The 27,188-nt window shown below is 51.5% G+C and overlaps 10 protein-coding genes across 10 annotated transcripts; 5 read left to right on the top strand and 5 right to left on the bottom strand.

Moving 5' to 3' along the window:
- Positions 1-891: 891 nt before the first annotated feature.
- On the top strand, positions 892-1,735 carry LY79DRAFT_135075 (uncharacterized protein). Its single transcript, XM_060550895.1, has 2 exons — positions 892-1,088; positions 1,257-1,735. Exons 1-2 carry the CDS (start codon positions 1,014-1,016, stop codon positions 1,572-1,574), a joined length of 393 nt encoding a protein of 130 aa, XP_060415785.1. The 5' UTR covers positions 892-1,013; the 3' UTR covers positions 1,575-1,735.
- LY79DRAFT_135076 (uncharacterized protein) lies at positions 1,736-2,635 on the bottom strand. Its single transcript, XM_060550896.1, has one exon. The coding sequence runs from the start codon at positions 2,425-2,427 to the stop codon at positions 1,897-1,899; it is 531 nt and encodes a 176-aa protein (XP_060415784.1). The 5' UTR covers positions 2,428-2,635; the 3' UTR covers positions 1,736-1,896.
- Positions 2,636-3,190: 555 nt separating this feature from the next.
- LY79DRAFT_549251 (carbohydrate binding module) lies at positions 3,191-4,884 on the top strand. The gene has a single exon (XM_060557457.1). It carries the CDS (start codon positions 3,491-3,493, stop codon positions 4,877-4,879), a length of 1,389 nt encoding a protein of 462 aa, XP_060415783.1. The 5' UTR covers positions 3,191-3,490; the 3' UTR covers positions 4,880-4,884.
- A 655-nt stretch (positions 4,885-5,539) lies between these two features.
- Positions 5,540-7,495, bottom strand: LY79DRAFT_578569 (flavin-containing amine oxidoreductase; the record flags this gene model as incomplete). The annotated part of the gene is made up of 1 exon (XM_060559957.1): positions 5,540-7,495. One exon carries the CDS (start codon positions 7,493-7,495, stop codon positions 5,540-5,542), a length of 1,956 nt encoding a protein of 651 aa, XP_060415782.1.
- A 1,044-nt stretch (positions 7,496-8,539) lies between these two features.
- LY79DRAFT_668578 (amidase) lies at positions 8,540-11,487 on the top strand (the record flags this gene model as incomplete). The annotated part of the gene is made up of 2 exons (XM_060563544.1): positions 8,540-8,559; positions 9,807-11,487. 2 exons carry the CDS (start codon positions 8,540-8,542, stop codon positions 11,485-11,487), a joined length of 1,701 nt encoding a protein of 566 aa, XP_060415781.1.
- Positions 11,488-11,756: 269 nt separating this feature from the next.
- LY79DRAFT_549248 (fungal-specific transcription factor domain-containing protein) lies at positions 11,757-13,772 on the bottom strand. Its single transcript, XM_060557456.1, has 4 exons — positions 13,640-13,772; positions 13,222-13,554; positions 12,881-13,158; positions 11,757-12,807 (listed from the first exon to the last, which is right to left on the bottom strand). The coding sequence occupies exons 1-4, from the start codon at positions 13,707-13,709 to the stop codon at positions 11,953-11,955; spliced, it is 1,536 nt and encodes a 511-aa protein (XP_060415780.1). The 5' UTR covers positions 13,710-13,772; the 3' UTR covers positions 11,757-11,952.
- A 577-nt stretch (positions 13,773-14,349) lies between these two features.
- LY79DRAFT_578566 (short chain dehydrogenase) lies at positions 14,350-15,411 on the top strand (the record flags this gene model as incomplete). Its single annotated transcript, XM_060559956.1, has 5 exons — positions 14,350-14,391; positions 14,453-14,611; positions 14,676-14,782; positions 14,850-15,166; positions 15,224-15,411. 5 exons carry the CDS (start codon positions 14,350-14,352, stop codon positions 15,409-15,411), a joined length of 813 nt encoding a protein of 270 aa, XP_060415779.1.
- A 2,330-nt stretch (positions 15,412-17,741) lies between these two features.
- On the top strand, positions 17,742-19,583 carry LY79DRAFT_134558 (transmembrane amino acid transporter). The gene is made up of 4 exons (XM_060550891.1): positions 17,742-18,092; positions 18,147-18,580; positions 18,637-18,783; positions 18,838-19,583. Exons 1-4 carry the CDS (start codon positions 17,899-17,901, stop codon positions 19,488-19,490), a joined length of 1,428 nt encoding a protein of 475 aa, XP_060415778.1. The 5' UTR covers positions 17,742-17,898; the 3' UTR covers positions 19,491-19,583.
- Positions 19,584-20,105: 522 nt separating this feature from the next.
- On the bottom strand, positions 20,106-21,703 carry LY79DRAFT_134951 (uncharacterized protein). Its single transcript, XM_060550894.1, has 2 exons — positions 21,048-21,703; positions 20,106-20,991 (listed from the first exon to the last, which is right to left on the bottom strand). The coding sequence occupies exons 1-2, from the start codon at positions 21,451-21,453 to the stop codon at positions 20,603-20,605; spliced, it is 795 nt and encodes a 264-aa protein (XP_060415777.1). The 5' UTR covers positions 21,454-21,703; the 3' UTR covers positions 20,106-20,602.
- A 2,439-nt stretch (positions 21,704-24,142) lies between these two features.
- Positions 24,143-25,404, bottom strand: LY79DRAFT_589117 (peroxidase; the record flags this gene model as incomplete). The annotated part of the gene is made up of 4 exons (XM_060560998.1): positions 24,143-24,218; positions 24,299-24,493; positions 24,624-24,867; positions 24,981-25,404. The coding sequence occupies 4 exons, from the start codon at positions 25,402-25,404 to the stop codon at positions 24,143-24,145; spliced, it is 939 nt and encodes a 312-aa protein (XP_060415776.1).
- Between the last annotated feature and the right edge of the window lie 1,784 nt (positions 25,405-27,188).

Here is a 27,188-nt window from a genome sequence, read left to right as displayed (position 1 = left end):
CCTTGGAAGGTGCACTCCCTAGTCCGATCACAGCCGGACAGGTGCCGATAACGTGATAAGCTAGTGGGTCCTGCCTTTTCCCGCCCAAACCCCTGCGCCGCCCGCGAAAGTTTGCTCCTGCCTTCTGCCTTGGGAAACCCAAACCAGGCCACCAAGGAACTCGGTAGTCAGTCACAACGCAGTAGGCACTCTTCGCTCCTGCTCCTCGTCCTCCTCATCGCCGTTCTCCTCGTCCTCTTCTTGTTGTTTTTGTTGCTATAGCATATCCCCTCGTCAGATGCAACGGCGTGTTATGAAACCTTTTTTTCCCTCTCCCACGCGCTGCATCTACCGCGCCACCACATGTTTTAAGCTCCTTCCAGAACCCTTTCGGCCCGCTTGTAAGCGACGCAAAGGCTCAAAGGGAAGGCATTGATTGCATCGGGTCGATAAGGGTGCGCCACATCGAAACCGCAAAAGGACTTGGTCGAAGCCTCATCTCAGCCCTCGTCAACCCCGCCCCAGAGACACAGGATCCTGAGCTCTGCCGAGCACCGGACCGCTGTCCGATGCCGAGATCCAGTCCGGCATGCGGGGATGGGTGAGCCGTGCCACGCCTCACCTCGATGCGTCCCAGTCTTCTCCCCCATTCTTTTGTCTGATATCTCGGCTGAATTTTGACACACCACTAGCACCTTACTCGTGGCCTCGTTCCATGGCCAGCTGCAAAGGCTTCTCTTCTTGTCCACAATCGACTTCCCATATGCAGCTTTCCCAACAACCCACCTAGCAAGGCACCCGGCCACATCCCCAGCACCCTTTTACGGGAGAGCCCAGTCACACGACAGGCGCACAGAGTGTTTACTATTACAACTACAGTACTGACGGTTGGGCCCTGCATCGGCTTCCTATTCTCGCACTAAACATGCCATGACGCGGCCCTTTTGATCCAAAGACGGAAGGGCGACGGAGGTGATCATCGAGGTGAGGCTCTGAGGGGAACAGCCCCAGGTCTGGCGAGGCCTGTTGACCTTATGAGAGTAGCCTATTGCCTCTTGGCGACAATGACGTACTCCTCTGCTGTGATGACGGTACGCTCTCAGAGAGAGGTGAGATGGCGGCCCCTGGTCTAGACCTCTACCACCTGCCACACTCGTCAACTATATCCTAGCACGCCCGACAATCGGTAAACTTAGATAACACAATGTACTTGGCATTGAAAACTGACAGGATTTTCCCTCTCGCTCGTATCACTGCTGCAAGCTAATTTTGCCAAGGTAGACCCTCGGAGGACTGGAGCGCTTGCAACGCACCTTCCCTTCACGATGCTCGGCCAGATGAAGTCCTCAGATTCATGGACATTGCCTTCTGCTCCTGTACCTACCAAGCTGGCTCATCAGGCCCTGGTCGCAGACACCGGATGCCCGAATCTCCGAGTCCAGGTCAATTTAACAGGAAGAACGCGGCTGACGATTTGGCCGAGCCTATTTGTACATCCATTGCGCACACCTACGCACCCAGCCAAGACTTCACGTGCGACGGTCGCATCAACAGACGGCCGATGGCGTCCCGACAGAACAGGCCTCGCCACCTGATCCATGGCATCAGCAATTATTTCTCCATTGGCTTTCAATTGTCTCGGCATACTTACCATCTATGATTACTGAGACCTTGGGCTTGGGCACCGTTGCATCACCGTGAGATGATGCGATGCCAGAAACCACTCGCCATTTTGGGAGACAATGGCGAGACCTCATGCGCCAGTCCTCTAGTGCTAGATCTCCCGTACCAGACCAAAATGCATCTTCGCACGACCTTCCTCTTCTAGGAAACGGGTTCACCCAAACTTTGTCCCAAGCAGCACCGCGTTGCGCGCCTCCCGCCCGATGTTCTCACTAGACATCAATCACGTCCGGTTCACCGACCCACCCGCCACGTCGTCTCTGCCGGCCGAGGCGGCCTCCCCCGTCGCGGTAGACGACGTCGCCCACGCCCACGCCCTGACCGCGGCAGTCCCGGCACTCGCCCTCGGCCTCGAACACGCCCCGGACCCACTGGTGCGTCGTCTGTCGGCGGCCACACTCGTGCCCCCGGAGCATGGCTGCGCGACATCGCTGGTGACGCCAGTGCACGCCCAGGTGCAGGCAGCCGTACTCGGCCGTCACGTAGAGTTTGTAGCACATGTTGCAGGGGCGTGGGTAATGCTTTTTCTCTTATCGTGCTGTGTTTTTGTGGCTTCTGATCCAATGACGCCGGCGACGTTTCGTTCTCCGCGAGTGTAGAAAATGCCGAGTCTATGGTTTGCTTGAACGGTGTATCGCTGTGGCTTGTCGACTCTGGCAATCCACGATTAGCATACTCACCTTTAAACGGAGGCTCTTGAACCAGAGTCGACGTTCGCTTCGCTTGAGTGAATACAATGGTTCGCATTCTACACATGTTGGTCATTCACTTTACATGCATCCAATCGCCAGAAACAAGGTTCCAGCGCTCGCGGTGAATTTCTAGTCTTTTGTTTGCCTGGGAAACCAACGACTTCTCCAGCCTCTCTTGGCCATCAAGTCTTGCCATCCTCACGCGGATCAAAAAAGTTATACTAAAGATGAATGAGACTGTATCGAAACGACGAGGGCACTCAAACGTCGCAAAAAGGGGCGGCTTAGTATACGCGAGGTTCAGATCACGATGCACTGATTGGGACGGCTACGCAATGCACAACTAATTTGTGGCGTGGTATCTGATTTGACCGCTTGGGAGTGGGAATACGAAGCTGCTGTAACTCTAGCATATTAGGATAATCTTCCCCGCATGATATTCATCCACTGACACCTCTGCGCATGCCATTCTCTATGTTTGGTCACACTACAAGCTTCACAGTGCTCGAATTAGGAACTTTGCTCTTTGCTAGTGTGCACGGGCACCGTTTCGACTTCTTATAACTGATATGAGGTAGAAACCTCACTATAAACTGGAATACAAAGTTTAAAACACGCCTTTAACTGCATTTTATTTCTTACCTTCTCCACTATAGCTCGCATTCAGAAGTTTATACTCCTTTGTTTACTCTATCCGGATAACCGCGTTGATTATGTCGTCACACGAGTGCTGACTGAATATCCCTCGGGCAAAGAGTGGCGTGGTTCCCTTTGATAATGCCTTCCCTGATTGTTGCACCAGACATCGTCGTTTGTAACCCCACTTTCGGCGGCATAACTCCGTTGCCTTAAAACAGACGGAAACCAACAATTCGCGGTAGTCATGCCTGTAGCAACGGAGAAATTTTCCCCAGACCCGGAGCGCCGGCAACGATCATCATTTGGCAGAAGACCGCGCCAAGTATAGATATCCCCACATAAAGAGCACCATATGCAGACAGGGGCATGGATCATGAAAAGGTTAATATATAAGAAAGGCAAGTCTTGGTCATTTCATTTTCATCACCTCTTTAGCCATTCCCTCTCCGGCGTGAAATTCGCAGTCGCAGTCAGACTTAGCACCTGCTATCGCCGATATGCAGTTTCCGAAACCGTCTACGATGCTCGGTCGTGTCGTTGGCCTCGTCCCGGCCCTGCTCTTGCTCGGTGCACTCCTTGATGGCGCCGGCCTGTCCCGCGCCGACAACCCCATCGTGCAGACAATCTACACCACAGACCCGGCGCCCATTGTCTACAACAACAGGGTGTATGTCTTCACCGGCCACGACGAAGACGGGTCCACGACCTTCGTCATGCGAGACTGGCACGCCTACTCGACCAGTGACATGGCCAACTGGCAAGACCACGGCGTCGTGGCCTCGCTGGCCACCTTTAGCTGGGCCAATGCCAACGCGTGGGCGGGGCAGGTCATCGCCCGCAACGGCAAGTTTTACTTTTACGTTCCCGTCCGGCGCACCACGGGGTCAATGGCCATCGGTGTTGCCGTCGCCGATTCCATCACGGGACCGTACCGGGACGCTCTCGGCAAGCCGCTCGTCGACAACAACGAGATCGACCCTACCGTCTTCATCGACAATGACGGCCAGGCCTACCTGTATTGGGGAAACCCAAACTTGTCTTACGTCCGCCTGAACCAGGACATGATTTCATACTCCGGCTCTGTCAACCGCGTCACCCTCACCCCGCAAAGCTTCGGCACTCGGACCTCGGGCGCCACCGCTCAGCGGCCTTCCGCCTTCGAGGAAGGGCCGTGGTTCTATAAGCGGGGGTCGACTTACTACATGGTATACGCCGCCAACTGTTGCTCCGAAGACATCCGCTATTCAACCTCATCTTCGCCCACGGGTCCTTGGACGTACCGCGGGTTAGTGATGGCGACTGCTGGGTCGTCCTTCACGAACCATCCGGGTATCGTCGATTTCCAAGGCAACTCGTACTTCTTCTATCACAACGGCGCGCTCCCTGGAGGGGGTGGATACACACGTTCCGTCGCCGTCGAGCAGTTCACGTACGGGAGCGACGGGTCTATCCCCACGCTAAGGATGACAACGGCCGGCCCGCCCCAGATCGGCACCCTGAACCCCTACGTGCGCCAGGAGGCCGAGACCATTGCCTGGTCGTCTGGCGTCGAGACCGAGACGTGCTCGGAAGGCGGCATGGCCGTCAGCTGGATCAACAACAACGACTACGTCAAGGTCAAGGGCGTGGCGTTTGGCAGCGGTGCCCGGTCGTTCAGTGCCCGCGTGGCCTCGGCCAACAGCGGCGGCAAGATTGAGCTGCGGCTCGGCAGCACCTCTGGCGCGCTCGTGGGTACCTGCACGGTGGCCGGGACCGGCGGGTGGCAGAACTGGACCACCGTGACGTGCCCAGTGAGTGGCGCGACAGGCACGCAGGATCTGTATCTCAAGTTTACCGGGGGCGGCGGGGAGCTATTCAACTTCAACTGGTGGCAGTTCAGTGCCTAGGGGGCAAAATATCAAGGATGCTTGTTACTTGCCAAATGAAGTTTCTTCCCGGCCGAGTGACTGTACCTGAGCTTCACGCCGTAAACGAACAAATCCTGAATGGATGAGCGCGTGGGTACTGTTGCACGTAGATATGTTCCTGGATAGGGACCTCGCCGATGGTTGTTAGCAACGTATGGTAACGTGTGGACCTCCAACCTTTTATGTTGATGGAAATGGTCGCTCTAAACCCCCATTGGGGGTCAAGTGCAGTTCACCCCATATGTAATATCACGTTACATGAAAAGCCGACATGCGGCGCCTCTGAGCTATGCCACATCAGAGCAACCGCTGAATTCGACTTCATTTCAACCATAACTGTCGCTGGTGGATTGGCTGGCAGGTCGAAGTGAGAATTATTACCGGCAGAAGCTCTACACAAAGACGCTACGAAGCCATAGGCCTGTTCAAGACCTACTTTTCTCGCTGGTTGGGATCGTGTATGTTATACCAATCGACTACAACCATAGGTTGTCCCCATCGCAGATACAACTCCATACGTTAATCTGCTAAAAGAAGTTGAAATTTCATTCAGCAGCCGCGAAAGGGTTTTATCATTATCTCGTTATTTGGAAACACGGGGGTTTTGATTCGCTGGTTCCATATATACATTCCGTTGTCCTAGTACTGATACAGCGTAGAGTCAAGAAGCCTAGAGGGTGCCAGGCTAGCGGCAACTGGGTTCAACGACCCAAAACGTTCAAAGATGGCCGAGAGAGTGTTATGTGCCGATTGCAACCCGCCGTCCACCCACCCACCGAGGAACGATGTGCAGTCACTGTTGACTAGGACCCGACTGCTCGCATCCTTGGCAAGCTTCTGAAAGTCGTAGAAAAGGGACGCAATTTCCTTATCCTGTCCTGGGTGTCCCAGGGAGAAAGCACCGTAGGAGTGTCGGTCGAGTTGCCAGTGAATAAGAAAGATGTCGTCATCCGTAACAGGTGTAAGATAGTCGACATAATCGGAATATTTTGTTTGCTTCATCAATCTGGCGATCTGTTCCTTAAGCTTCCGTAGAAGCTCTTTGGGATCCTGTATCGCCATCATTTGCAAGGATAAGTCCTCCCAGGCATAAGTGACAAGAACCATACCGTACTCTGGATGGCCATAATCCAGGGTGTATGTTTGCGGAAGGTTTGTGTCGGATAAGATGACTCGAGGAAATTCAGACGTTTGATTCTCCCAAAACTTTTTCGTTCTGATGAAAAGCTTCGAGGATGCGGTCATGTGTAGGTCGTGGATGCCTCGTTGTACTTGAGTCGAAAGGATTGGTTTGCCAGTACTTTGAGAAACCGGAGCCACTGCGTGGACCATAGCCCGGCTGGTGGTTCCAACGATGACAAGATCATACTGAACAGTGGTCGAGGTGCCGCCAGATGTTTCCCGGACGGACACTCTGGAGCCATTCGGGGTGCCATCGCCGCCGCTGGTAACTTCAGCAACAGTCCCAAGCTTGGTTTTGACCCCGAGCGCTGTGGCTGCATTCCAGATATGCTTTGCGAGCTCGTGGATACCCGCCGGCAGGAGGCCTTCGTCAGAAACCTTTGCGAACACAGCCTGGTCCGATTCGAGTCCATTGACGACCAGCCGTAGCACCGAGTTGAATCCAGCCGTGAAGACTGCGCCAAAACCGCCAGATCCAATGCCCAGAGTACCAAACCGGTTGAAATCGTCTTCATTCCACACTTTTCCGCCTGGAACATCCCACTCATGTTGATCGCCAAAGATGCGCTGCAGACCTGTGTAGAAACTGTCGTCTCCAAACACATCCAGGTAATTCTGCCATTCCGGAACAGCCAGGTTTCGCGTGACTGGGTCTTTGGAGCTGAGCCACTCCATCAACTGAGCAGGTGGAGCGATCACCAGTTTACCGTTCCGGCTCAGGCCGCCAAAGATAAGTTGTTTCCAGCCATTGTCGACAGTTTCGAATCCAGAAGGGGGACCGTCCTCATCAAGCCACTGATTGGCTACTCCCTGGTAAAAGATGGTCGTGGGAACCTTGCCAGGATCAGGGAAGTTCTTTATGAAGGCAAAGCCAAATTGTTCCGCGTAGTAGTAGAGTAAGTCCTGGGAAGGTGGGAAGCGCATGGCGCCCATCTCAGCGACGTTAACGCCATCTGAAGCCTTGCTGGACCGTAAGCGGCCTCCCACTTGATGACTCGCCTCGATCAGAGTGACTTTGGCTCCAGCCTTCGCCAGGTTAAAAGCCAGTACAATATTGGTAATTCCCGCTCCTACGAGACCAATCGTGAAGTTTCTAGGAAGAAACCCTAGCGGCTGGTTGATGTCGCCAGCAGCTTGGTTCCATGCTGAGTACACAAGCTGAGGTGTGTCCACCCAGGCTTGAGGCCGCACTTCCTGTCGGTCAAGGAATGAAGATTGCCTCTTGACAACAAGAGTGTTTTGGACCCTCTTGGTGGCGACTGAATGCTTGAGCCAGCCTGCAAGGGCCCAAAAGGTGGCTTTATCGTTTAAGGTGGAAAGTTGTGTTTCACAGTCAGTGATCTTTCGAGGTTCTAGAAACGTTGCGATCCAGTTTAATAGGGTTCCGGGGAATTGGGTCCAAAATGAAAGCATATTGAAAGGTATGTAGTAGTCAACACGCACATGATACCAGTGAAAAAGTAAGTTTTACGGGGGGTGGGTAGTTCAGTGCTCTATGTATACTATGTAATAACAGGTGGATCATATAGCCCCTGTATGAACCGCCTAGTCATTGCGAATTATCTCACTTTAAAACAAAAAAGGGAAGGGGAGTCTCATGGCGTGGCCTCGTACTTGGGCAATCCTGGCTCAAGACTATTAAACTACAAGAAACTGTTCAAGCAAGTTTTCTGAGCCTATTCGAGTGCCCATCACACTCCTCGAAAGATGATCGGTGTCATTAGCGTAAGTGATTATTCTATTGAGTTCGGATGGTGCATCTTCACAGGATGTCTACTGCGGGAATCGATTTTATTTTCGGCCAAAAAGAGAGCATGGCCGCGAGACAAGAGAGCCCGAGCCCGCCGGGTCATATGTGGATACACTGCCGTCAAGCAGGGAAACACGGCATGAAAGAGATAAGTCGTAGCCAGTGGGTTGGCGGCCACCTTCTAGTCGGTTGACTTTCTCCAACCGCATTCAGCAAGCACCACCGTCACTATATATTAATAGTCTGCGCAACCACAAAAGCTATATCATATCACCAAAACATATGCAGCCTGTAAAAACAATAGTTCTAACTTTAACGACTGTTCCAAATATGTATGTGTATATCTGACTAGAACCCCCCACTCGGCTTGAGAAAATTGGCAAACAGCGAGTGAATTGTTCAAATAAACACTGACACGGTACTTCTTATCTGCAATCCATAAAACTCCATTGTGGAGCTTGGAGTAATATTTTGTAACCCTGTCCCTGGGTTGTGGAGTGGACGATTAACGGGCATTATATACATAGTACAAGTCGATGGGATTATAAAATTGGCTGGTCTTCACGTGTCGACTACTACCGATAGTACGAACAAATATTCACCTCCACTAACGGAGACAACTGCAGACTCAGAAAATGGGCCGTCGCCCAGGACTCTGACTCGAGATGCGCAATCTCAATGGTAAATATGGAAGTTCGATATCCACAATGGCTGTTCGACTTCCAAGGTAAGCTTGGCACAGTTTCAAGGTATCTCCAGCGGGATTGGTTCACCGCTCTTGTTCGAGGGTGGAGAGAAAAGAGAGAACGCTGCTAGCAAGGAACAAGGCCATGAAGATATTTTTTGTTGTACACGAGTCGGGTCTAAGAAGCTCTACGACCACCATAGATAAGCGGTCAAGCAAGAATCTTCCAGTCCATTACTGCAGTGGGGACTCATAGATGTAAAATCAATTGATACTCTCCCCTACATAGTATATAAAAGCACTAAAAGCACATGTGCGGGCTCATCATCTCGGTGTCTCTTTCGGCGTTTTGGGGAGTTGGTCATATTTCAATTTATAAATTTACAAGCGTCTGGCAGCAAATAAAAAGGGTATTTGCCATATTCGTATTGAAGTCGTCCGAGCTGAAAGCAGGCTTTGTAAAACCGAAGTAGAAGATACATGATAGATGACATACCGGTGTCAGCGAACTCAGGTGGTGTGCTAAGCCCGTCCATAGACCGACCGTTCAGGGAAATACCCAAAAGATCAACCACTGCTGGCACTTTGTGCCAGATATCACCACACATACACTTAATATAGGAAGTCTCCACTTATTCCCTTACAACCGGCAGGCAATGCAGAGATTTCTGCAATTGGTTATGGAAAGTGTCACAAATTATAATCACGCAGTCACTTGTCCCCACTATGGCCGGGTTCCGTGCTTCATGTGTCCCACATTGGAAAATTATCGCTGTTTGACTATACGGGCTTCTCGGGAACCCATACAACTACTGCAGGGTTTGCTAGTGCAGCAGACAGGACATTGGAGTGAGAGAATGTGATATATGATGGGCCCAAAAGGCCAGGCCTCCAGATGTATTGACAGTTATAAATAACATGCGTAGATAGAATCGCTTCGAAGACCCAACAATTTCAACACGCGCATGCCTGTCGAAAGCCATGGATGTTGCAAATCTTTTCGTAGCGCTTTGCGCGACAACGAAGTATGCTCTGGAGTTACTGCCAAAAGTAGCTAGGGTTTTCGTGTCATTGCATGGAACCCTTAACACAAATACGTTCATCTCAGAGACCCAAGATTGGAGTTTCTTCGTCGGCAATGCACATTATCTGGCTGTCACCTCAAACCCAGTTTTGTCCATACCATACAGATTGGACCATTTTCCCTCGGGTCCAATAACATACATTTCCGCGCTTTCCGCCAATACAACGGGAGAAGAGCTTCGACAAGTCATCAAAGACTCCTTTAGGCAGGACGACGTTTTCATCGAAGGCTTTCTCAACGATATCCTCGTCAGTGCCGGTGGCCCCGATGATCTTGATGTTTCGGTCATCGATTACCTTGGTAGTCTAGGATCCAAGATCATCTATGCCGGCACTGACGGACCTGATACCTGCGGTAGTTCAACATTAACTCCATGCCCCCTTTTCGCAACAAAAGTTGGGAACAAACTCTCCGTGAGCAAAGTTCAGTTGCTCTACCCCGATACCTACAGGACTTTCGTGACTGGCACGTACGAGTCGAATGGCACCTACAAGTCTTTCACTCAAGCCGAAATAAACTCGGGGTATCCCTTGATCCCTGTCCCTTCAAGGCTCTACAGCATTGAGGACAGAAGGCCCTTGGCAGGCCAGCGCGTCGGTGTCAAAGACATCTACGATCTGGAGGGCATCCAGACTACTGCCGGCAGTCAGTCATACGTCGCAGTCAATGGCATCGCTAGAAAGACTGCGCCGGCTCTCCAGCGGATCATCGATCTTGGTGGAGTTGTCGTCGGCAAGCAAAAGACGGCACAATTCGCTTCCCCTGCGTACCCCTGGAACTGGAACGACGAGTACTACCCCAGAAATCCACGAGGCGACGCGTTTTTGAGCTGTTCAGGCTCCTCCTCCGGTGCGGGCTGCTCTATTGCCGCCTATGACTGGCTCGACTTCGCCATCGGAACCGATACTGGTATGTCAGTCCGGCAGCCAGCCGCATTTTCCGGAACCTACGGCAACAGGCCCTCGCAGGGTATGATTCTCATGGACAATATTGTAACTAATGCGTACAACACCGATACTGCGGGAGTCATTGCTCGCGACCCTGCGAAGTGGGCTTACTTTGCCAAGGCGTGGTACGATCCGTCACTCCATGAGCAAACGTCTCTAAATGGCCTACCGGCTCTGTCATTGCCCGACGATCGTACGTTTCCAAAGCGTATCCTGTATCCGTTGGATCATCTCCCGCTGCAGAATCCAGCCGCCGAGGCCATATTGCAGAAGTTTTTGGTTGATGCATCGACAACGCTGGGTGCTACTATAGAAAACATCGACCTGAGCGCGGCTATCGAGGATGTTGCCGGCCGACCCCTCTTGGAGGTTTTGGATGATCTATTTGTCCTTTGGACACACGATTTGATCAAAGAGACCGCCAAGCCTTTACTGGCCAAGCACGCTCCAGTCTTCCCCCCACTCGATGAACCCTACCGCCAGATCTTCCATTCTTTGTCCGTCAATAATGAAGTGTATCAGGCGGCCATGACAAACCGGACCCGTGATGCAGCAGCCTGGCATGAAAAGGTTCTCTTCTCCACCAAAGACTCCTGTTCAGAGAGCATCCTCATCTACGACATCGGGACTGGCGGGATGCCGTCATTCAGGGAGCGAGACCTCAATAATATGCCGGGCGCAGCGCTGCCAGCAGAGCCCACAGGCCCTGGTGCAGCCTCGGTGGTCTCTTCATACTTTGGCGACGTTGACTATACCATTCCCCTTGGACAGGTTTCCTACTTTAGTAATATCACATACCAGGTAGAGACCATGCCAGTGACAGTTAACATTGTAGCAAAAAGAGGTTGCGACTTTGTCTTGTTCAATATGGTTAATGAGTTAGCGCACCGCGGCATTTTGCAGACTGTGTTGACAGGACAGACTGCCTTTGACAGTTAGGCCTGGCCTTCAGATTAAACAGTTCCGTAGGCACGAACCACGGCGCCGTTCGTATAAAAGGAATGTAAGGCCTTATATGTGTTGATTAGAGAAAAGTGCAACTACTAAATTTTATGGTTATACAATGCATTCGATCAGTGAACCGTGATGGTCTCCAGATAACTTCATCTTTGTTTTCTCATGTCGCGTATTGTCTTCCTGTTATCGAGTCCTCAAAACGAAGTTGCTCAACAGCTCATAAGTTATGATTTAATATCCAGGCGACTGTTTGTTCATGCTCCTGATTGACAGGTCAGCGATACGGGCACACATGAATTGCTCTACATAAGCGGCAGTGCTGTATAGTGCTCAAGTCTAGATTAAATGTCAAGTAATAACTGATTCTATGCTTCGTTCCACACCAACCTTGAATCCTTGTTGTAACTCATCCATGAAGACCGTCAACTATTATCACCGCTGGTTCAATCAATGAAATTGAGGAGGAAACTCGCTAGCGTTGAAGACAGCGGAAAGCTTCTCCGTGTAGTCAAGCTTGACATTGCTTTCAAAATCAAGGTCGTTCTGTATCCACAAGGCTGGCAGTAAGGTTGTCATGAAGTGATGCTTTCGCCAGGGAGTCCTACTTTCTGGGGCGGGTATAAGATCCAAAACGCGAAGCCTCTCAATGTCTGTGCGCGCTTCGCAGCCGAGGATGAGTAGAGGTAGCGGTCTCTCGCAACAGCCCACGTTCTTCATCAGGGAAAGTCCTTTGTCGACCAGCAGCTCTAACTCTGAAGGAAGTAATAGGTCTTGATCGGTGGAGCGGCTTAGATAAACAAGCGTCGTAATCCGGAAAACCTCGGCCCTAGCAGCGACACATTGTATGGCTAGGTCTGCCGGCGTTGGTATTTCGAGATTCCTAATCTCTTGTTTGAGACGCGCGACCTTGGTCTTGTATGCTTCTTTGCGGGCATTGGGATCTCCAGATGGTAAGATCTCGGATACTACTCTAGACAAAAGACGAAGAGGTGCGAATACTGTCTGGTGCACAGTGGATCCCTGCCACTGGATAATTGTAGCGGCAGAGTTCCACCGCGCTCTCTCCTCGGCTAAATAAGATGGCGAGTCTGTACCATATTGGCAGCTTGATACTCCGGGGTGATGCTGTCGCCAGTGGCGTATGCTGAATCGAGCCAGCACTTCGTGGTAGTAAACCCACTCCAGCAAGATTGGGCCGTCTGTCACCCTACCAAAGCTTTTGAGTGTGACGCTTTCAATCACCTTTCCTGCAGCCCGGAGATAACAGAGCCACTGATCAGAAGCTGTCGAGCTTTGCTGACTCTGAAATCCAAGTCAGCATGAAGGGTTATAACTCGCAAAGTTGAAAGTGCCAGAAAGTTGCTGAGTGACAAACCTCGAACAAACAAAGAACCATTACTGCTGCAACATGCTGAATGGCATTCTGCGATTCGATTCCCTGAGAGGCTGAAGCAGCAAGGGCACGAATAGCAGATAGCTTTAGCTCCTCCCCCCGCATTCCAGGCCCATACCGAAACTGGGAAGCAAGAGCTACTAACGAACGCTTTAACGCAACAGCAGCAAATGATTGACCTGAAGCAGCAAGGCGGAGCAGAGTAGGCCCGAGAGGTTTGTTGCTGAAGCTCAATATCCAGGATGCCATTTGATTCTGAACTAGATGTCGGCTACGTAAGAATTCTTATCACTAAAAGAAAGGGTCATTCAAGAAGGTCTCACAATAATAGAAAAGATCCTGCTCAGTTGCGGATAATCCAGACGTGGACCACGGTAAAGAGGGGCGTAAAGGCGGGATATAGCTATCACCTGTTGAAATGCGGTTTTGGTGCAATTCTATGTCCCAAAAAGTCGCATTAATCATGTGGAATTGGCCCGAGTAAGGATCTGTGTGCCGTGTCCGTTTGGAAGGGGGCCTGGCTTTGCCAACGATGATTCGTTTGCCATCGACTTTCCTAGGCCAGGATAGACGAAGTCCGTATCCCGTGCAGACTCGGTTTGAACGAACGCAACTAGAGCAGCGTGGAAAACGGCGGTCGCAACTGATTTTGCGCCCTACCATAGTCACTTAACGTTAGTAGTAGGCCTCCCATGGAAACAGCCAGGAGTGCCGACCCGGGTTATGCATCGCAGTTCATACCTATGCAAGTACCACATCGTTTCTTTGGCAAAGTAATTGCATCGTGCCTGGCTTTGGAGGTTTGCATCATTTGTAAGCATTCGACGCTCCAAATCTAAATGGGTAAGAAATCGTACGAGATGGAGTGTGTTCAGTTATGAATTCGCAGAAAGTTGCTCAATGATCAGTGCCGAGGAACTTGATTGATAAGCTGATGATGACCCATGCAAGACTATCTTAGTCGTTGTATTGGCGCTAGGCAGCATTCGGCTTGTGAGACAAGTCCGTTGGCAACTTTTTGCGAAAGAAGCCAAGTCGATATCAGCCAATCGGGTTCTATTATTACCAGCCGATGGAGGAGACTTTACCTTGGTGGATATCTATGTGCGATGGCATCTTTTGCGATGTCATCTTTTTGCGATGGCATCTATTTGCGAGACTACCATGGGCCCTGGTAGCCGCAGAGAAACTGTGCTCGAAACAGAATCATATGACCTTTTCAAAGTGGGCATGATGATTCTGTCGGATTATCAATCAAATTGTTAGCTAGAACTGTATGAGATGGTTCAAAGTTCCGTGAGTATATAAATCGTTTCGTCAAGCAATGTCATTTCTTGAAGTTTCAGACTCTGTTCATCTTAACTTACATCGGCTACTAAGATTTCAGATCAAGCGGTCCAACGAAAACATTCTATTTCGAAAGTCCGATTTCAAAACATCGCAGCTTCATCATGCCTTCTTACCTCGTAACGGGTGTGAACCGTGGTATCGGAGTACGTTCCTAAATAGCATAACTGAAGCCTCTCCAAAAATATACTAATGCCTATTACATAGTGGGAGTTCCTCCGCCAGATTTCGGACGACGTCAACAACATTGTCATCGGTACTGCTCGCAACAAAACTGCCGTTGAGAAGAAGATATCCGATGAGCTTGGAAGCCGATCCAACGTGCATATCGTGGAGCTCGAAATGACCAGTTACGACAGCATTAAGGTATACAAATTGGGAAACTCGGGGTTGTGGTACTTGAAACAGCAAGCTTACCAATTTCACGTAGAACTCTGTCAATGTTGTATCGGAGATCACTGGAGGAAAACTCGATTACATCATTGCAAACGCGGGATACATCTCGGACTGGTCAGCATATGAAACCATCGGCAAACTGTAAGCAGAAGACGTGAGATAAAACATGTTGAGCAATGAGTACTAGCTAATGCCTCCCTTCATCCAGAGGAGATACTCCTCAACAGCTCGAGGAGGATCTCTTGTACACCTTCAAGGTTAATGTCATTGGCAACGTCCACCTTTTCAACATCTACATGCCCCTGATCCTCAAGGGAAATGCCAAGAAAGTCATAACCCTCAGCTCTGGGATGGCCGACATTGACTTGATCAACCAGTACCATGTGGATGTTGCTGCAGCTTACGCCATCAGTAAGGGGGCGATGAACGTTGCAGTCAGCAAGTTTCACGCCCAGTACGCTAAAGACGGGGTTTTGTTCATGGGTGTCTGTCCTGGACTGGTCGACACAGGTCATAACGACAACTGTGAGTTGTGCTTTGAATCATGTTGACTACTGAAAACCTTTACTAACTCCCATGAAGTGAGCCAGCATCAGCTGGAGGCTGCTATACGATTGGCAGCCATCTTTGACCAGTATGCCCCTGGCGCAAAACCAAGAGCTCCAAAGGACTGTATCCCAGACATTATGAAAGTCATCTACGAGTCCAGCCTTGAGAATGACCGTGGGGGTGCCTACATCTCTCACTTGGGCAGCAAGAGATGGTTGTAGTAAACAAGAGATCCGATCAAACATTGAAAGCAACCTTTTCATTAAGCAGACTCTCAAGTATAGTAACAATATCAACGAGCCAGTAGCAGCGGTACGGCTTGGCGTATGAAGAGTCTCTATTCATGCCACGACTGTGACAGGTAGTCCCGTATAGATCATCACATTTACAAAGCTTTGGATCTTAGATTAACAGCATCGAAGATACCAACTCAATGATCAATACCAATATTGCTGTCGTTCGCTGCCCCCACCATAATTCCGTCCTGCGTGGCAATCCACGAACCGTGCTGGCCGCCATCAAAATACGTAGTACGACGAATTAGCAACGCAGATACCGTTTCAGATGAAGCTATGGATCCATTTATGCGCGAATACCGACGGCACATGGTCAGGTTTGAGCGGATCATAGGGCGATAGGTCCACCTTAGAAACGGAACCTCGCTCTATGGTGAGCTTTTCATCGGTAGGTCGATACCTGGCCCGCTCATGTGTAGAATGCCACAGTCACCCGACCATGTGACAGAGTAATTGACAGGATCCCATGTTTTCATGTAAACAAGCGTGAATGCCAGCTCGTCTCTGCAACCATGGAGAACATAAGGTTTGGCTTCGGGAGCCTTCCCCACCCCAGCAGTATGTTCCAGGCATGGTGCATGTTTCGCTCATTCGTGGCTAACCCTGTTCCTCGGATATCATATTGAGATGGTGCACGCCGATACGCTTGGGTGTTAAGCATTCCTGACAGCAGCATGATCAACCTGGGTCATACATTCTGGTTTATGTCGAGGATGTCTATTATCAAGTCGTCTATATGCAAAATGGCATGATACGGAGCCTTTATCGTAATGTATACAGAACAGATCGCCCGGTATATTAGATGTACAATTATATGTGTGCTCTAGGTAATGCTAAGATTGACAATATTGCTGTGTTCGTTGTAGTTATGCACTAGAACTCGCTTCAAGTTGAATCTCGGTGACTAAAATTCGGCTCATGTCTGAAATAAAAACATCGCAAGGGGCCCCTCCTAGAAGTGGGTTATATCACCAAGGCCTGATACTTGACAATGCCCGATTTTCTCAAGCATTTGGTCGTTAACTTAAGGAAAATATTCTTCTAATACTCGACATAAAGCCGCTTCTCGATCAGCTGTTATTCCAAGTATTACAAACGAGTGCGTCGCTGATTTCTGGGTACCTGTTTCATTCGCGAGCTCATGGAAGTGTGAAACATGTCGAGCTTGAGAACCTTAAATCCAAACGAGCAGTTCTTAAGGTAGTCACTGTTAGAACTGTTATTAGTTCTTCATCAAACCCCCATCTGCGAAATCCTTGGGACTTTAGCCTCCGGAAATACGTCATAACTACTGGGTTTTTGAGTTTATATACCATCAATGCTGACTGTTCAAAAGGCAGGCATCAGAGGTGCGCAAACGGTCGCGAAAACAACGCCGTTAATTGTGGACAGCAATTAATGCTTTATATTACTTGTGACAAAGACCAATAATATGAAGATCAATAATGCAAGCCCCGAACATGACAGGTATATAGCGTGGGGAACGCTTAGACCTAATCCATAAGTCTCAGGATCGGGCAGACACAAAGGTTGTAAATTCTCCATTACGTATAATGCTACCGCAAGAGGCCAATCAGTGAAGAGCGCCTTGAATGAGACTGCACGTTACATTAAAGTTGTGGTCTGACTTGTTCTCTCAACCTCCATGCAGCGTTTAAGAAACGCAACAAAGTTTCGGCAAAGTCCTCTGTGCCTGTCGATCATTCAACTGCAAGCTTCAAAAACCAATTCGCGGTTTCAAACGTCATAAGTGACCCAACGCCACAGCGAGGGGGGGGGGAATCGGAGAAGGCCTCAGTAAATGCAGTAATCCTAAGACTTTGACGCTTGATTGAGCCAAAGATGCACTGCGGGAATGTCTGAAAAGGGGACCCTGGGGGGACCAGTGCGGGTCAAAAGTGGATTGAAAGACGTAACAACAACTGCTGAATTTTCTCCCGTCGTCCCATCAGCAAGCGGAGATTCCGGATCCAGTAGCACCTTTCCATCGTCAACCGTGTCAGAACATCTGGTGCCGACCTTGATTTGCGTTCTGAGTGTCAGGTGGCGTGGAAGGGACCCCACGATGAGTCAATCCACACTTAAAGAGATGAGGTAAATAATTGCAAGCGTCGTTCCTTTTAAAACGTATTTCTCTTAATCATAGGACGCCGAAGACCAGACATCAACACATAATCCGGGGCCCCTCAAAATTAAGCTCTGTAAGAAAGAAACCCGACTTCTCCACCAGCCCGTCCTTCATCTCATGTTGCTTTGTTGAGTCCGTTGTCATCGGATTACGGCACTCCACCGAGTGTGAAAACGGTTCCACCTCGGCGGTCTAGAAGGAGTCCTCGTAGAGGAATCGTGATCAAGTCGGCTCCTAGTTGTCTATCCCATAATTATCAAAATCCAACCAACATCGCCATCATCATGGGCAACGAGACAGAAGGCAAGAGGGAGCCGGTAGACCCTGAGCTACAAGACGCTGCCAGTCACCGTTCTGAGTCCAAGGACCTTGAGCCCACCCAAGATTTCGACGCGCCTCCAGCGTTTCCGAGCCATGCCAGCGGCGTTATTGAAGGAGAAGAAGGCGAGCTGATCAACTTCAAGACATTGCACTGGCTGTAAGTCTCCCGATAAGGTATAAGTCCGCTTGAGGAGTGCTGACCCCGACATAGACAGGGGGGAATATTGCTAGTCGCAGAGACTGTTTCTCTGGGAATTCTCTCGCTGCCGTCTGTTCTCGCCACAGTCGGCCTCGTCCCCGGTGTCATTCTCATCTGCGTGATCAGTGCGCTAGCCACCTACTCTGGCCTCCTCCTCGCCGAGTTTCGGAAACAGTACCCCTTCGTCCAAAACTTTGGTGACGCGGTTGAACTTATCGGACGACCAATCGGCCTGGGACGCAGCTTCAGGGAGGTTTTCGGTTGGGCCCAAACCATCCTTCAGATCTTCTTGATCGGGGGGCATATTCTACTTTGGACGATATGCATCAATACTCTTACGAACAGCTCAGTTTGCACGGTTGTCTGGGCTGCTGTTGGCATGATGATCTTCTGGGTTTTCAACATTCCGAGAACCCTGAAGTGGACAAGTTGGATGTCGGCGATGTGTAAGTCCGGTTTGCTATTACTCATACTATCTGCACATCCGCTGACCCTATTCAAGCCTGCATCTCCATCCTAGTGGCTGTCTTCATCACTCTGATTGACGTTGCCATTGAAAAGCCCATTGGGGATGGAGCCATCGATATCTTCAAGTCCCTCGGCTTTTCTCCTGCCTTTCTAGCGGTCATCAACATTGCCGGTGCTTTTTGTAAGTGGTCGTTGGGCACATGTGATAACGAACCCCCCTAACGTCGTCGTCCAGCAAGCCACTCCATCTTTTTCAGCATCATTGCCGAGTTCAAGAACCCGGACGACTGGCCCAAAGCGCTTGCGTTTCTCCAAATCACGGACACAACGCTTTACATCATTGCCGCAGTCATCATCTACGTCTATGCTGGGCCCGATGTGCCATCTCCTGCGCTCTCCGCAGCTGGTAGCGCCACCATTCGCAAAGCCATTTGGGGGGTTGCGATCCCCACCATTGCAATCGCGGCAGTGATCTATGCACACGTCGCGTCGCAGTACATCTTTACGCGCATCTTCGGCAACACCAAGCACGTCGTGAGGAGAACGAAGACATCGACAATTGCCTGGTTGCTGATTACTCTGGGAGTCTGGGGTATCGGCATGGTAATCTCCGAGTCAATCCCGGTTTTCAACAACTTGCTGGGCCTCGTTTCTGCTGCATTCGCTAGTTGGTTTTCCTTCGGACTACCTGGAATATTCTGGCTCTGGATGCACAGGGGAAATTGGTTCAGCACCTGGAAGCAGAAGTGTCGGTTTGCAGCCACCTCGCTGCTGTTGCTTGTGGGTATGCTGATCTGCGTCCTTGGACTCTGGGTTTCAATCGAATCCATCGCCAAGGGAGGTTCGACTTCTAAACCCTGGACTTGCGCCAGCAATGCCGCAGAGTAAACTCTGCATGTAGTATCGGGGGATCGATTATCTGTCCTCGTGAATCAATATGATGTGATATTCCTGGTTTTTTTTTTTTTTTTTTTTTTTGCCTACGGCAAGTTTGAGGCTGAAGTCGATCTAGTTTGAGTGAGACCAGTTGGTAGACGTGAGACCGCCCTACCTCGCTCCACACATCGTTACGTTTAAGGTGGTGAAGTGGCAAAATCTCACCTGATGTGCCGAGAGTCATGTTTGGGGCTTAGAATCAAAACATGAGGGTGACAGACAGGATGCCAAGTCGTTGCCGAAGTGGCGCGGCTGCGCCATTTCTGCGCGGTTTCTGTAAGCGAGGAGAGCGCGCGGTCCCTTGCGGCTTCGATTCTCAGTCAGCAACCAGGAAGCTTCCAAGACTACATTTGGATAATCTCACGGTGATCAAGCTTCTGGTGTTTAATGAACAAATGAGACTGTCTAGGGAATTTTGGCTCGATGCCATGAGCTAACGCAACAGTCTCCTGAGGTTCTGCGTCACTAACCCTCTTTCGGAAAAGAACTTCAGCGACTGATCATTAAATCCGCTCTTGCATTTCGGAATGACATTGTCAGCATGAATACGAGCCGTTTTTATGTCAGGGGTCGATGCGGCTTGGCTGCATCGTCCCATGTGGGTTGATTGTGATGGCATGTTTTCTTTTGCTCTTGATCGGCTCCAGGCTTAAATCCCTGCGTGCGCTGCCGTAAAGTACCTAAAACAATCTAAACTGTCCCTGCAGTGAGCCTAATTTCCAGTGCGATTAGTCACGTCTATACTGTCCGTGCAAGACATAACCATAACCCCCTTACGAAGCAACATGACACGAGACTGATGAACACTAAGAGGGTGATCGGCTACAACTAATGCTTAAACTTGATTTGAACTTCTTCTTGGTATCGACTATGTGACTACACATTAATTGCACGAAAAAGACTCCACCAGCGAAAGTAAATCATGACATCATCGAGGTGCCCCTGAGATGGAGGTAATATCTTATACACAAGAATGTTGGGCAAGTAAGTGCAAAGTTCCCGTCCAGGAGGCCCCCGGGTCTTTGTTCTTTTCTTTTATCCGGCGTAAACCGCAGATAGCGAGCTTACAGGATGAAAGCGGCGACGGCGACGGCCAGGCCGGCACCGGAGAAGGTCATCAGAGCGGCGCCGGCAGTGACGACGGGGCGGATGGTGGAGGTGGGCGAAGCACCGTTGGTGCCGTTGCCGGCACCATAAGTGGGGACAGGAGTGGGGGCAACGACCTTGGTACCGGAGCCGACGGCATTGTCGTTGCTGCCAGAGCCGGAGCCAGAGCCGGAGCCAGAGCCGGAGCCATAGCCGGTGCTGGAGCCCTTGCTACCGGTGGAGCAGGTGGAGAGCTTGTCCTGCATCTGAGAGAAGATTCCGTTGAAGTGCGTGATCTCGTCACCACCCTTGCCGCCGGCGGGGAACTTGGTGGAGATAGTGGTCATGAGAGTGTTCACGTTGCTACCTGGTATGAGTTAGCCATCACGTTTGGTCAAGGCATTTTGAATATTTTCAACTTACCAACCTGGGCAACCCAGGAGAGAGTGGAGTCGCATGCGCCGCTTTTGGCAAGAAGTGGCACCTTGTCGTCAAGGTCCACGAGGAGCTTGTCGCCAGCGGCGTTGAGCTGGTCGGAGACGGGCTGGAAGGCGATGGCCTCGTCCATGGTAAGGGGCAACATGCTCGCGGCGTTGTTGGTCGCGGTGTGGATGATGGTGAGCATGGTGCCGGAGGCCGTCTCGAGCTCGGCACCGGGGCCGCCACCGTAGGAGCAGATGGCGCCATCGAGGGCCTGGATACCGTTGAGGACGGTGGTCATGATGGTGTTGACGGTGCTGAGCTCGCGCTCGCAGAGTTCGCTGGGGCTGGGGCTGGGGGCCGCGAGGGCGCCGGCAGCGAGGAGGACGATGGGAGCGAAGGACTTCATTGTGATGGCTGATTATGGATTAGGAGAGCGAGTGTGTGTGTTCAACGAGCGACTTAAGAACAAAGGTTTATAGCGAGTGTTGTTGTGCGAAAAGAGCGTAGGAGGTTGGCTGGCTTTTGAAAGCGGGTGGCTGCGTTGGAAAGCTGCGTTGGCTGTGATGTCCAAGAGACGGTAAGACCGGCAGTCCAAGTGCAGTGTTTATATATCCAAGCAGAACTCAGGAAGCGTCCCGACTACTCTCTCATTCCGACCCCCTGAGTTACCCCGGATCATCTTAGCTAGCAGTGACACCTCCTTACATGTTACTCGCGGCGACGATAAGTCAAGAGGGTGGGTCGTCAAACCGCCCGGCATCGCGTGCAATCTTCCATCTCTGATTTCCCTCTCCTCTCTCATGCGCCTGGCCGTGCGCTCGGACGAGCCTATGATCCGAGTCCTGGATGCGCCTTGCTGATGTTAAATGAGCAACGGCGCGTGCTGACTGCGCCATGGCGCGCGCTAGCGAAGAAGAAGCATTGCTTTTTCCGCTAGAGATGGTGCCAAACCTGGGCGAACCGGATCAGCAACGCGGCCGTTGTCTTGCTCGCCTCGAATCCTCCCCCCTGGAACCGAATCAGAGTTTGAGAAATTGGAGAGGGGCATGTCTCCCTCTAGTCACTAGCACAGATGCAAGTCTCAGTAGCGCGGCTTTCTCTTCCTTGCAGGCTGCCATTTCGAGGCCCTCGACGACGCCTCTAGACGGCGGGCCTTGGCATATGGGACGGACCACTCCCAGTTTCTGCGGCAAGAGCTCGAGGAGAGACGTTTCTCTGGGTATCCGAATATCTCTCAGCTTACGCAAAGACCGCGGTCAGCCGCCCTATCCAACATGGCACTCATCAAATCACTTGACTATGTCGGTTCTAGGCCTTCGCCCGCTCAGACTGTTGTGGTAGCATTAGCGGCAAGGGTAGTTTCAACGGCCAAGACCTCAAACCCCCTCAATTTCGGCACCTTCCAGCAGCTCTCACTGGAAGTCGAACCATTCTGTAAAGACAAAAGAAAAACAATGATCAACATTGTGGGAGAGCTGTACACATCGTGGTTGCCTGGCTCGTGACTCGGTTAGTCCAACTTGTGCACAGAACCCCCGCCGGTCCCGCAACACGACCGCCCTGCATTGTTTTTTCCCACGAGATGCCACTCGGCCGGTAGATGAGGTTGGCTTTCGATGAAGCGACCAATGCGTGGTCCCTCGGCTGGGGCTGGCTTAGCGATGGCCGCCGCCTCGCAAACTGGCTAGCCACCAGGTTTCGCAACGTTTGGATAGAGTTGAGAACAGGGGAGGGGGAGGGTCCGTGAGGCTTTAGCTTCGTCTGCTGCGCAAGATTGAGGGCTGATAACTGGGAGAAACTGCCGGCTGGCCTATGAGTGGTTCGATTGTCGGAGGTTCTGAGTGCTGTTTTGTTTAACCGACTGGTTTCTCCGCAGACTCAGACATGTAAGTGGCCACGCACTGAACACGCGCCACGTTTGACACGATGATGAGCCCCCCCCAAACGACTCAGCTCATCATGTTTGACTCGGGACTAAAAGTATTCTGGATCAAGGCTAGCGATACTTTTGGCGATTCAATTTCTCCTTGCTGTGGAGTGGCGACAGCCTCAGCCCTGGAACATCGCGCTATGTTTTGAAAAACGAGGTGGTGTTTATTTTAAGGCGGGACGTCTGATATGGGACTGGAACGTTCGGAGACGAGCGGTTTAATCGCATTGGTCTGGGTCTCAATTGAGTCTGGACGCTCTTCAACATTTTATCGACGTATGAGTGTTAAGCTCACCCAAATTCATTACGATTTCGGATTCAACCTGCGCCTTATTTCCTTCTGCATCGTGCGATGTCAGAAACCGTCTCTGACAGGGTTCATTTAGCACTTACAGTTAGGATACTAGACATTCGTATCTACTCTGGCTTATCGGCAAGGGCGATGGCTGTACGCTTTGGTCTTGACGACGGTGAAAATATAACGCTTTAGTTACAATATATAACAGTACGTTTCGAGAAGCTTTGTGGTAAGAAAGTTGAGGGTGTCGCAGCTTGCTTTTTGGATGCAAGTGATGCCACTAGGGACAAAAAGGTTGCATAGAGATAGCCAATAGGGACAAAAGCTACACTACCTCTTAATTGTACGTGTACCGATTGATATTAGGCATCCTACACCGGAGTTCCCAGTTACAAATATGACGCAGAGTGCTCTGCCCAATGTCAGGTCCTACAATATTTATTCAAAGCGATGTGATATTGTGCTTTTGACAAACCTTCTAATATGCATGAGCATCCAGTTGAAAAACGAAAAAAAAAAAAAAAGAAAAAAAAACAGCAATGCGGAAGTCTTGCCGTTATCTCGTTGTGAGCCGCAACATCTTATACAGCCAACTTGATATCTTTTTGCTTTCCGGGCCCAGAAAAATCTTTCAGTAGAAGTCAAAGTATCATCAAACAGTTATGAACTGTCCATTCAGAAAATATCCCCATTTTAATCGCCCTGCCCCAGATATGTGAGTTGAATTTGCATAGATATCATACTCGCTGACTTCTACTGGGACAGTATTATCCCGAACGGTTAACGAACACAAATGCCGCCCTAATTTCGTAAGGAAACAATCCTCTACACCATCATGCCCCCCGCCAGTCTATCTTCATTCCACCATCAAAGCTTGGCTATGGAGTCGGTGCAGTCTGACATGCTGCTTTGGTCGTTGCCGAATAGAGACATCCTGTCCATCCTATTGTGTGGTCAGCGCTGGACGCTCGAAACGTGCGTCGATGGAACCCGACGACGGCCCCCCCTCCTCTTCCTACTTACGACTTCTTGAAGCTCTGGCTCCACTTCTCCTGCTCCCCGATGAAGCTCTGGAACCAGCTGCCGACGCTGTCGGCCTCCGAGGTCGCGACGCCCGCGTCCGACGGGAACACAAAAATGCCGGCCGGGGCGGCGCCGGCCCCCGCGGTGGCAAAGTCGTGCGTCTGCTTATAGTAGGCCACGTCCATCTTTCCTGGCCTGCGTTTAGGAGGACGGCACCCCCCCTCAAGCGTTAGCAAAACAAACAACCTTGCCGCGAGATTCTTCGTATCGCTGCCCCGTCCCCTTCACGGCGACGCGAGGAAATCAAGGATTTGGGCCAACTTACGTAGAGTCCTGCGGCGCACCCGCCTGCGAGGCGTTGACGAAGGACTGCGTCGAGGTGCTGTGGGCGCCGAGCAGCGCGGCGAGGGCCTCGGCGTCGAGCCCCTTGGCCTTGAACAGGCCCAGGAGAGTCTCGGGGGGGTCGAAGGGACTGGGCAGCCCTCCGGCCTTGGCCGACTTGGTGCTGTCCGCGCGGCCGATGTAGGTCGTGACTTTTGGCCCGCCGGGACATAGGAAAATGGCCGCGTCTGGAGAAAGAAGGGCAGAACATGTTAGTCACCCACTCCATCACGGGACCCATGAAGGCTATTGTCCAGACTGCTACAGAAACTTGAAACAAAGAAAAGAGAACAAAACTCACTCCCGGCAAAGACAATCATGTCCGCCGCGGTCGTGCCATAACGCGTGGCCAGGTCCCGCAGTGTGCCCGCGACGGCCTGCAGGCCGCTGTTCTCGACCCGGTCGAGCTCGACGTCCGGGTCGGCACCGACGAGCAGCGAGCCGTCGCAACCGCCGTCCTGCCCCTGAGACTCGTCCCAGGAGCCGCAGTCGTGGAAGAGGGCGCGGATGGCGCCCCGGGCGAGGGCGGTGCACTGGCCGCCGTCGTCGAGGAAGAGCGAGTTGAGCTCGGCGTTGACCTGCGTCCAGACCTCCGGACACTGGGAGGCCCGCGCCTCGAGGCCGCGGGCCAAAGAAGGCGACGCGTCCTCTGACGATCCGGGCAGTGCGACGGCAGCGGCGGCGGCGGCCAAGAGGCCGGCGAGTACGAGGGTTGTGGCGCGCATCTTTAAGAAAAGACGTGCGCGGTAGACGGTAGAGAGGAAGGGGATTCAACAGGTGTGGCGGTCGTCGGCGAGCTATCTGGTAATACTGTTCCAACCGTCGAACAGCACTAGATAACACACAAACACCTCCATCTATCTAGCTATATTTATATGAAATCCCAGGATTATGCTCACACCTCTCCTCCTTCGCCACCGTTCGTTCCCCCTGACCGAGTGACAAAAAAACAAACAAACTGTATCCTGGCCTTACCTGCAGGCTCCTGCGGACGCATATTTTCATATAGCCTCATGCCGGCGCCGGCGATTCCCCATAACGTTTCCGCTTTCCCACCGTCTGTGCCTAGGAAGCTGCAACTGCTGGGCTACTGCTGCTGACATGCACACTGCCTGAGCCGCGAGAGCGAGATGCTCGCGAATCAAATCCTACCAGCACACAGCGAGGGGGTGGGATGCCCGATGTCTGCCGTCCGATAAACCGGACATTAGATGCTTTGTGCATCTTGCAAGGGATGGTTGGATAGGCCAGTCCCGCTGCCGGTACTGTCCGTCTCCGAACGGAGCTAGCCCTTGGCGTGCTTACATCAGATCGAGGAGGGTGACAATGGGCCGTTTTATTTCCACAAAACTCATGTAAGCATGAGATGAGCCGCAGCATCCTGCCGCGGAGGCGGGCCCTGACACGACACACCCTGGCGGGAACCGGGCAGGAAGCAAATAGCCGACCCGCGTGGTGTTTCCCCTTTTCTTTCTTTTTCCTCTTCTTCTTCTTCTTTCATTTGTTGTTGTGATTTTGTTGCTCTGCCTCAGGCGGGGAGAGTAGCATCGTCAACTGCCCAGAATGCCTTAACGGCCGAAGCCTCACACCGACGTCCCGACGTCGATGGGGCACCTGCAACTCCAATGTTCCTCCCGCATGGCCTCGAACACTTGCATCGTATCTGCGCGTGCGGGAAGAAGATGTTGGCGAGAGAGTTTACGGATCTTGGCAAAAACTCAAACTTCGACTTGGGCCCCCCTCCCTCCTCGCCTCCCCTCCACGAAGGAAGTCGGTATATTCTGTTTTCCTTGCATCCACCTCCAATCAGGTCCGCCAATACACGCACCGCCCCTCCCCCCTCTTTCCAGAAGACCGAGACAACGCCCACCGTAACGGCCGTAAGCGAGAGAGGACGTGACTGATGTGACGCAGCGTTAATAAATCGCCTAATTCGCTGCTAGATATACGTCTACGTACAGATATTGATAGTAGACGCACGTACACACCGACAGAGGAAGGCGAGACGGAGGCGTTCCCGGACATCTGGGCCGGAGATCTCCAGCGGCGGCTCCGCGCGCGCCCAAAAGAGCCACACCTCAACCACCCTTCCTTACTTTGGTGTGCTAACATAATAAGCTAGGACACTGTTATGTCAGAATTATACATTTTGTACCCGGACACCCGGGTGAATGTTAGAACTTGGAGGAAGCAAACACATTTAGGTATCTAACACCACTTTACAGCCCCCAAACTCACGACCACGATGACAGTCGCAGCCACAGTCACAGCCACAACCCATCCTGGGTGACATCTTTTCTTCTCTGGTTTGTGGTTTGTCTTCCTTACGGACCAGCGCCCCAGAGGAATCTCAAAGTCTCGACCGCGCCTCGAACTGGTGCGCGGCCCAGCCGGCCAGAACCAGCCTCCATTCCTTCTCAAAATCCCTCGTCCTCCCCCAAAAAGGAGTCATGCGGTGTGTGTGTGTGTGTGCATGTGGCGGGTATATTCTTGGCGCATGTGTCAGCGG

Source organism: Colletotrichum navitas, assembly GCF_030913465.1.
Source record: "Colletotrichum navitas strain CBS 125086 chromosome Unknown LY79scaffold_19, whole genome shotgun sequence".
NCBI classification, from domain to species: Eukaryota; Fungi; Ascomycota; class Sordariomycetes; order Glomerellales; family Glomerellaceae; genus Colletotrichum; species Colletotrichum navitas.
The sequence above is the reverse complement of the archived record's forward strand: the minus strand, read 5'-3'. Positions and strand labels throughout refer to the sequence as shown.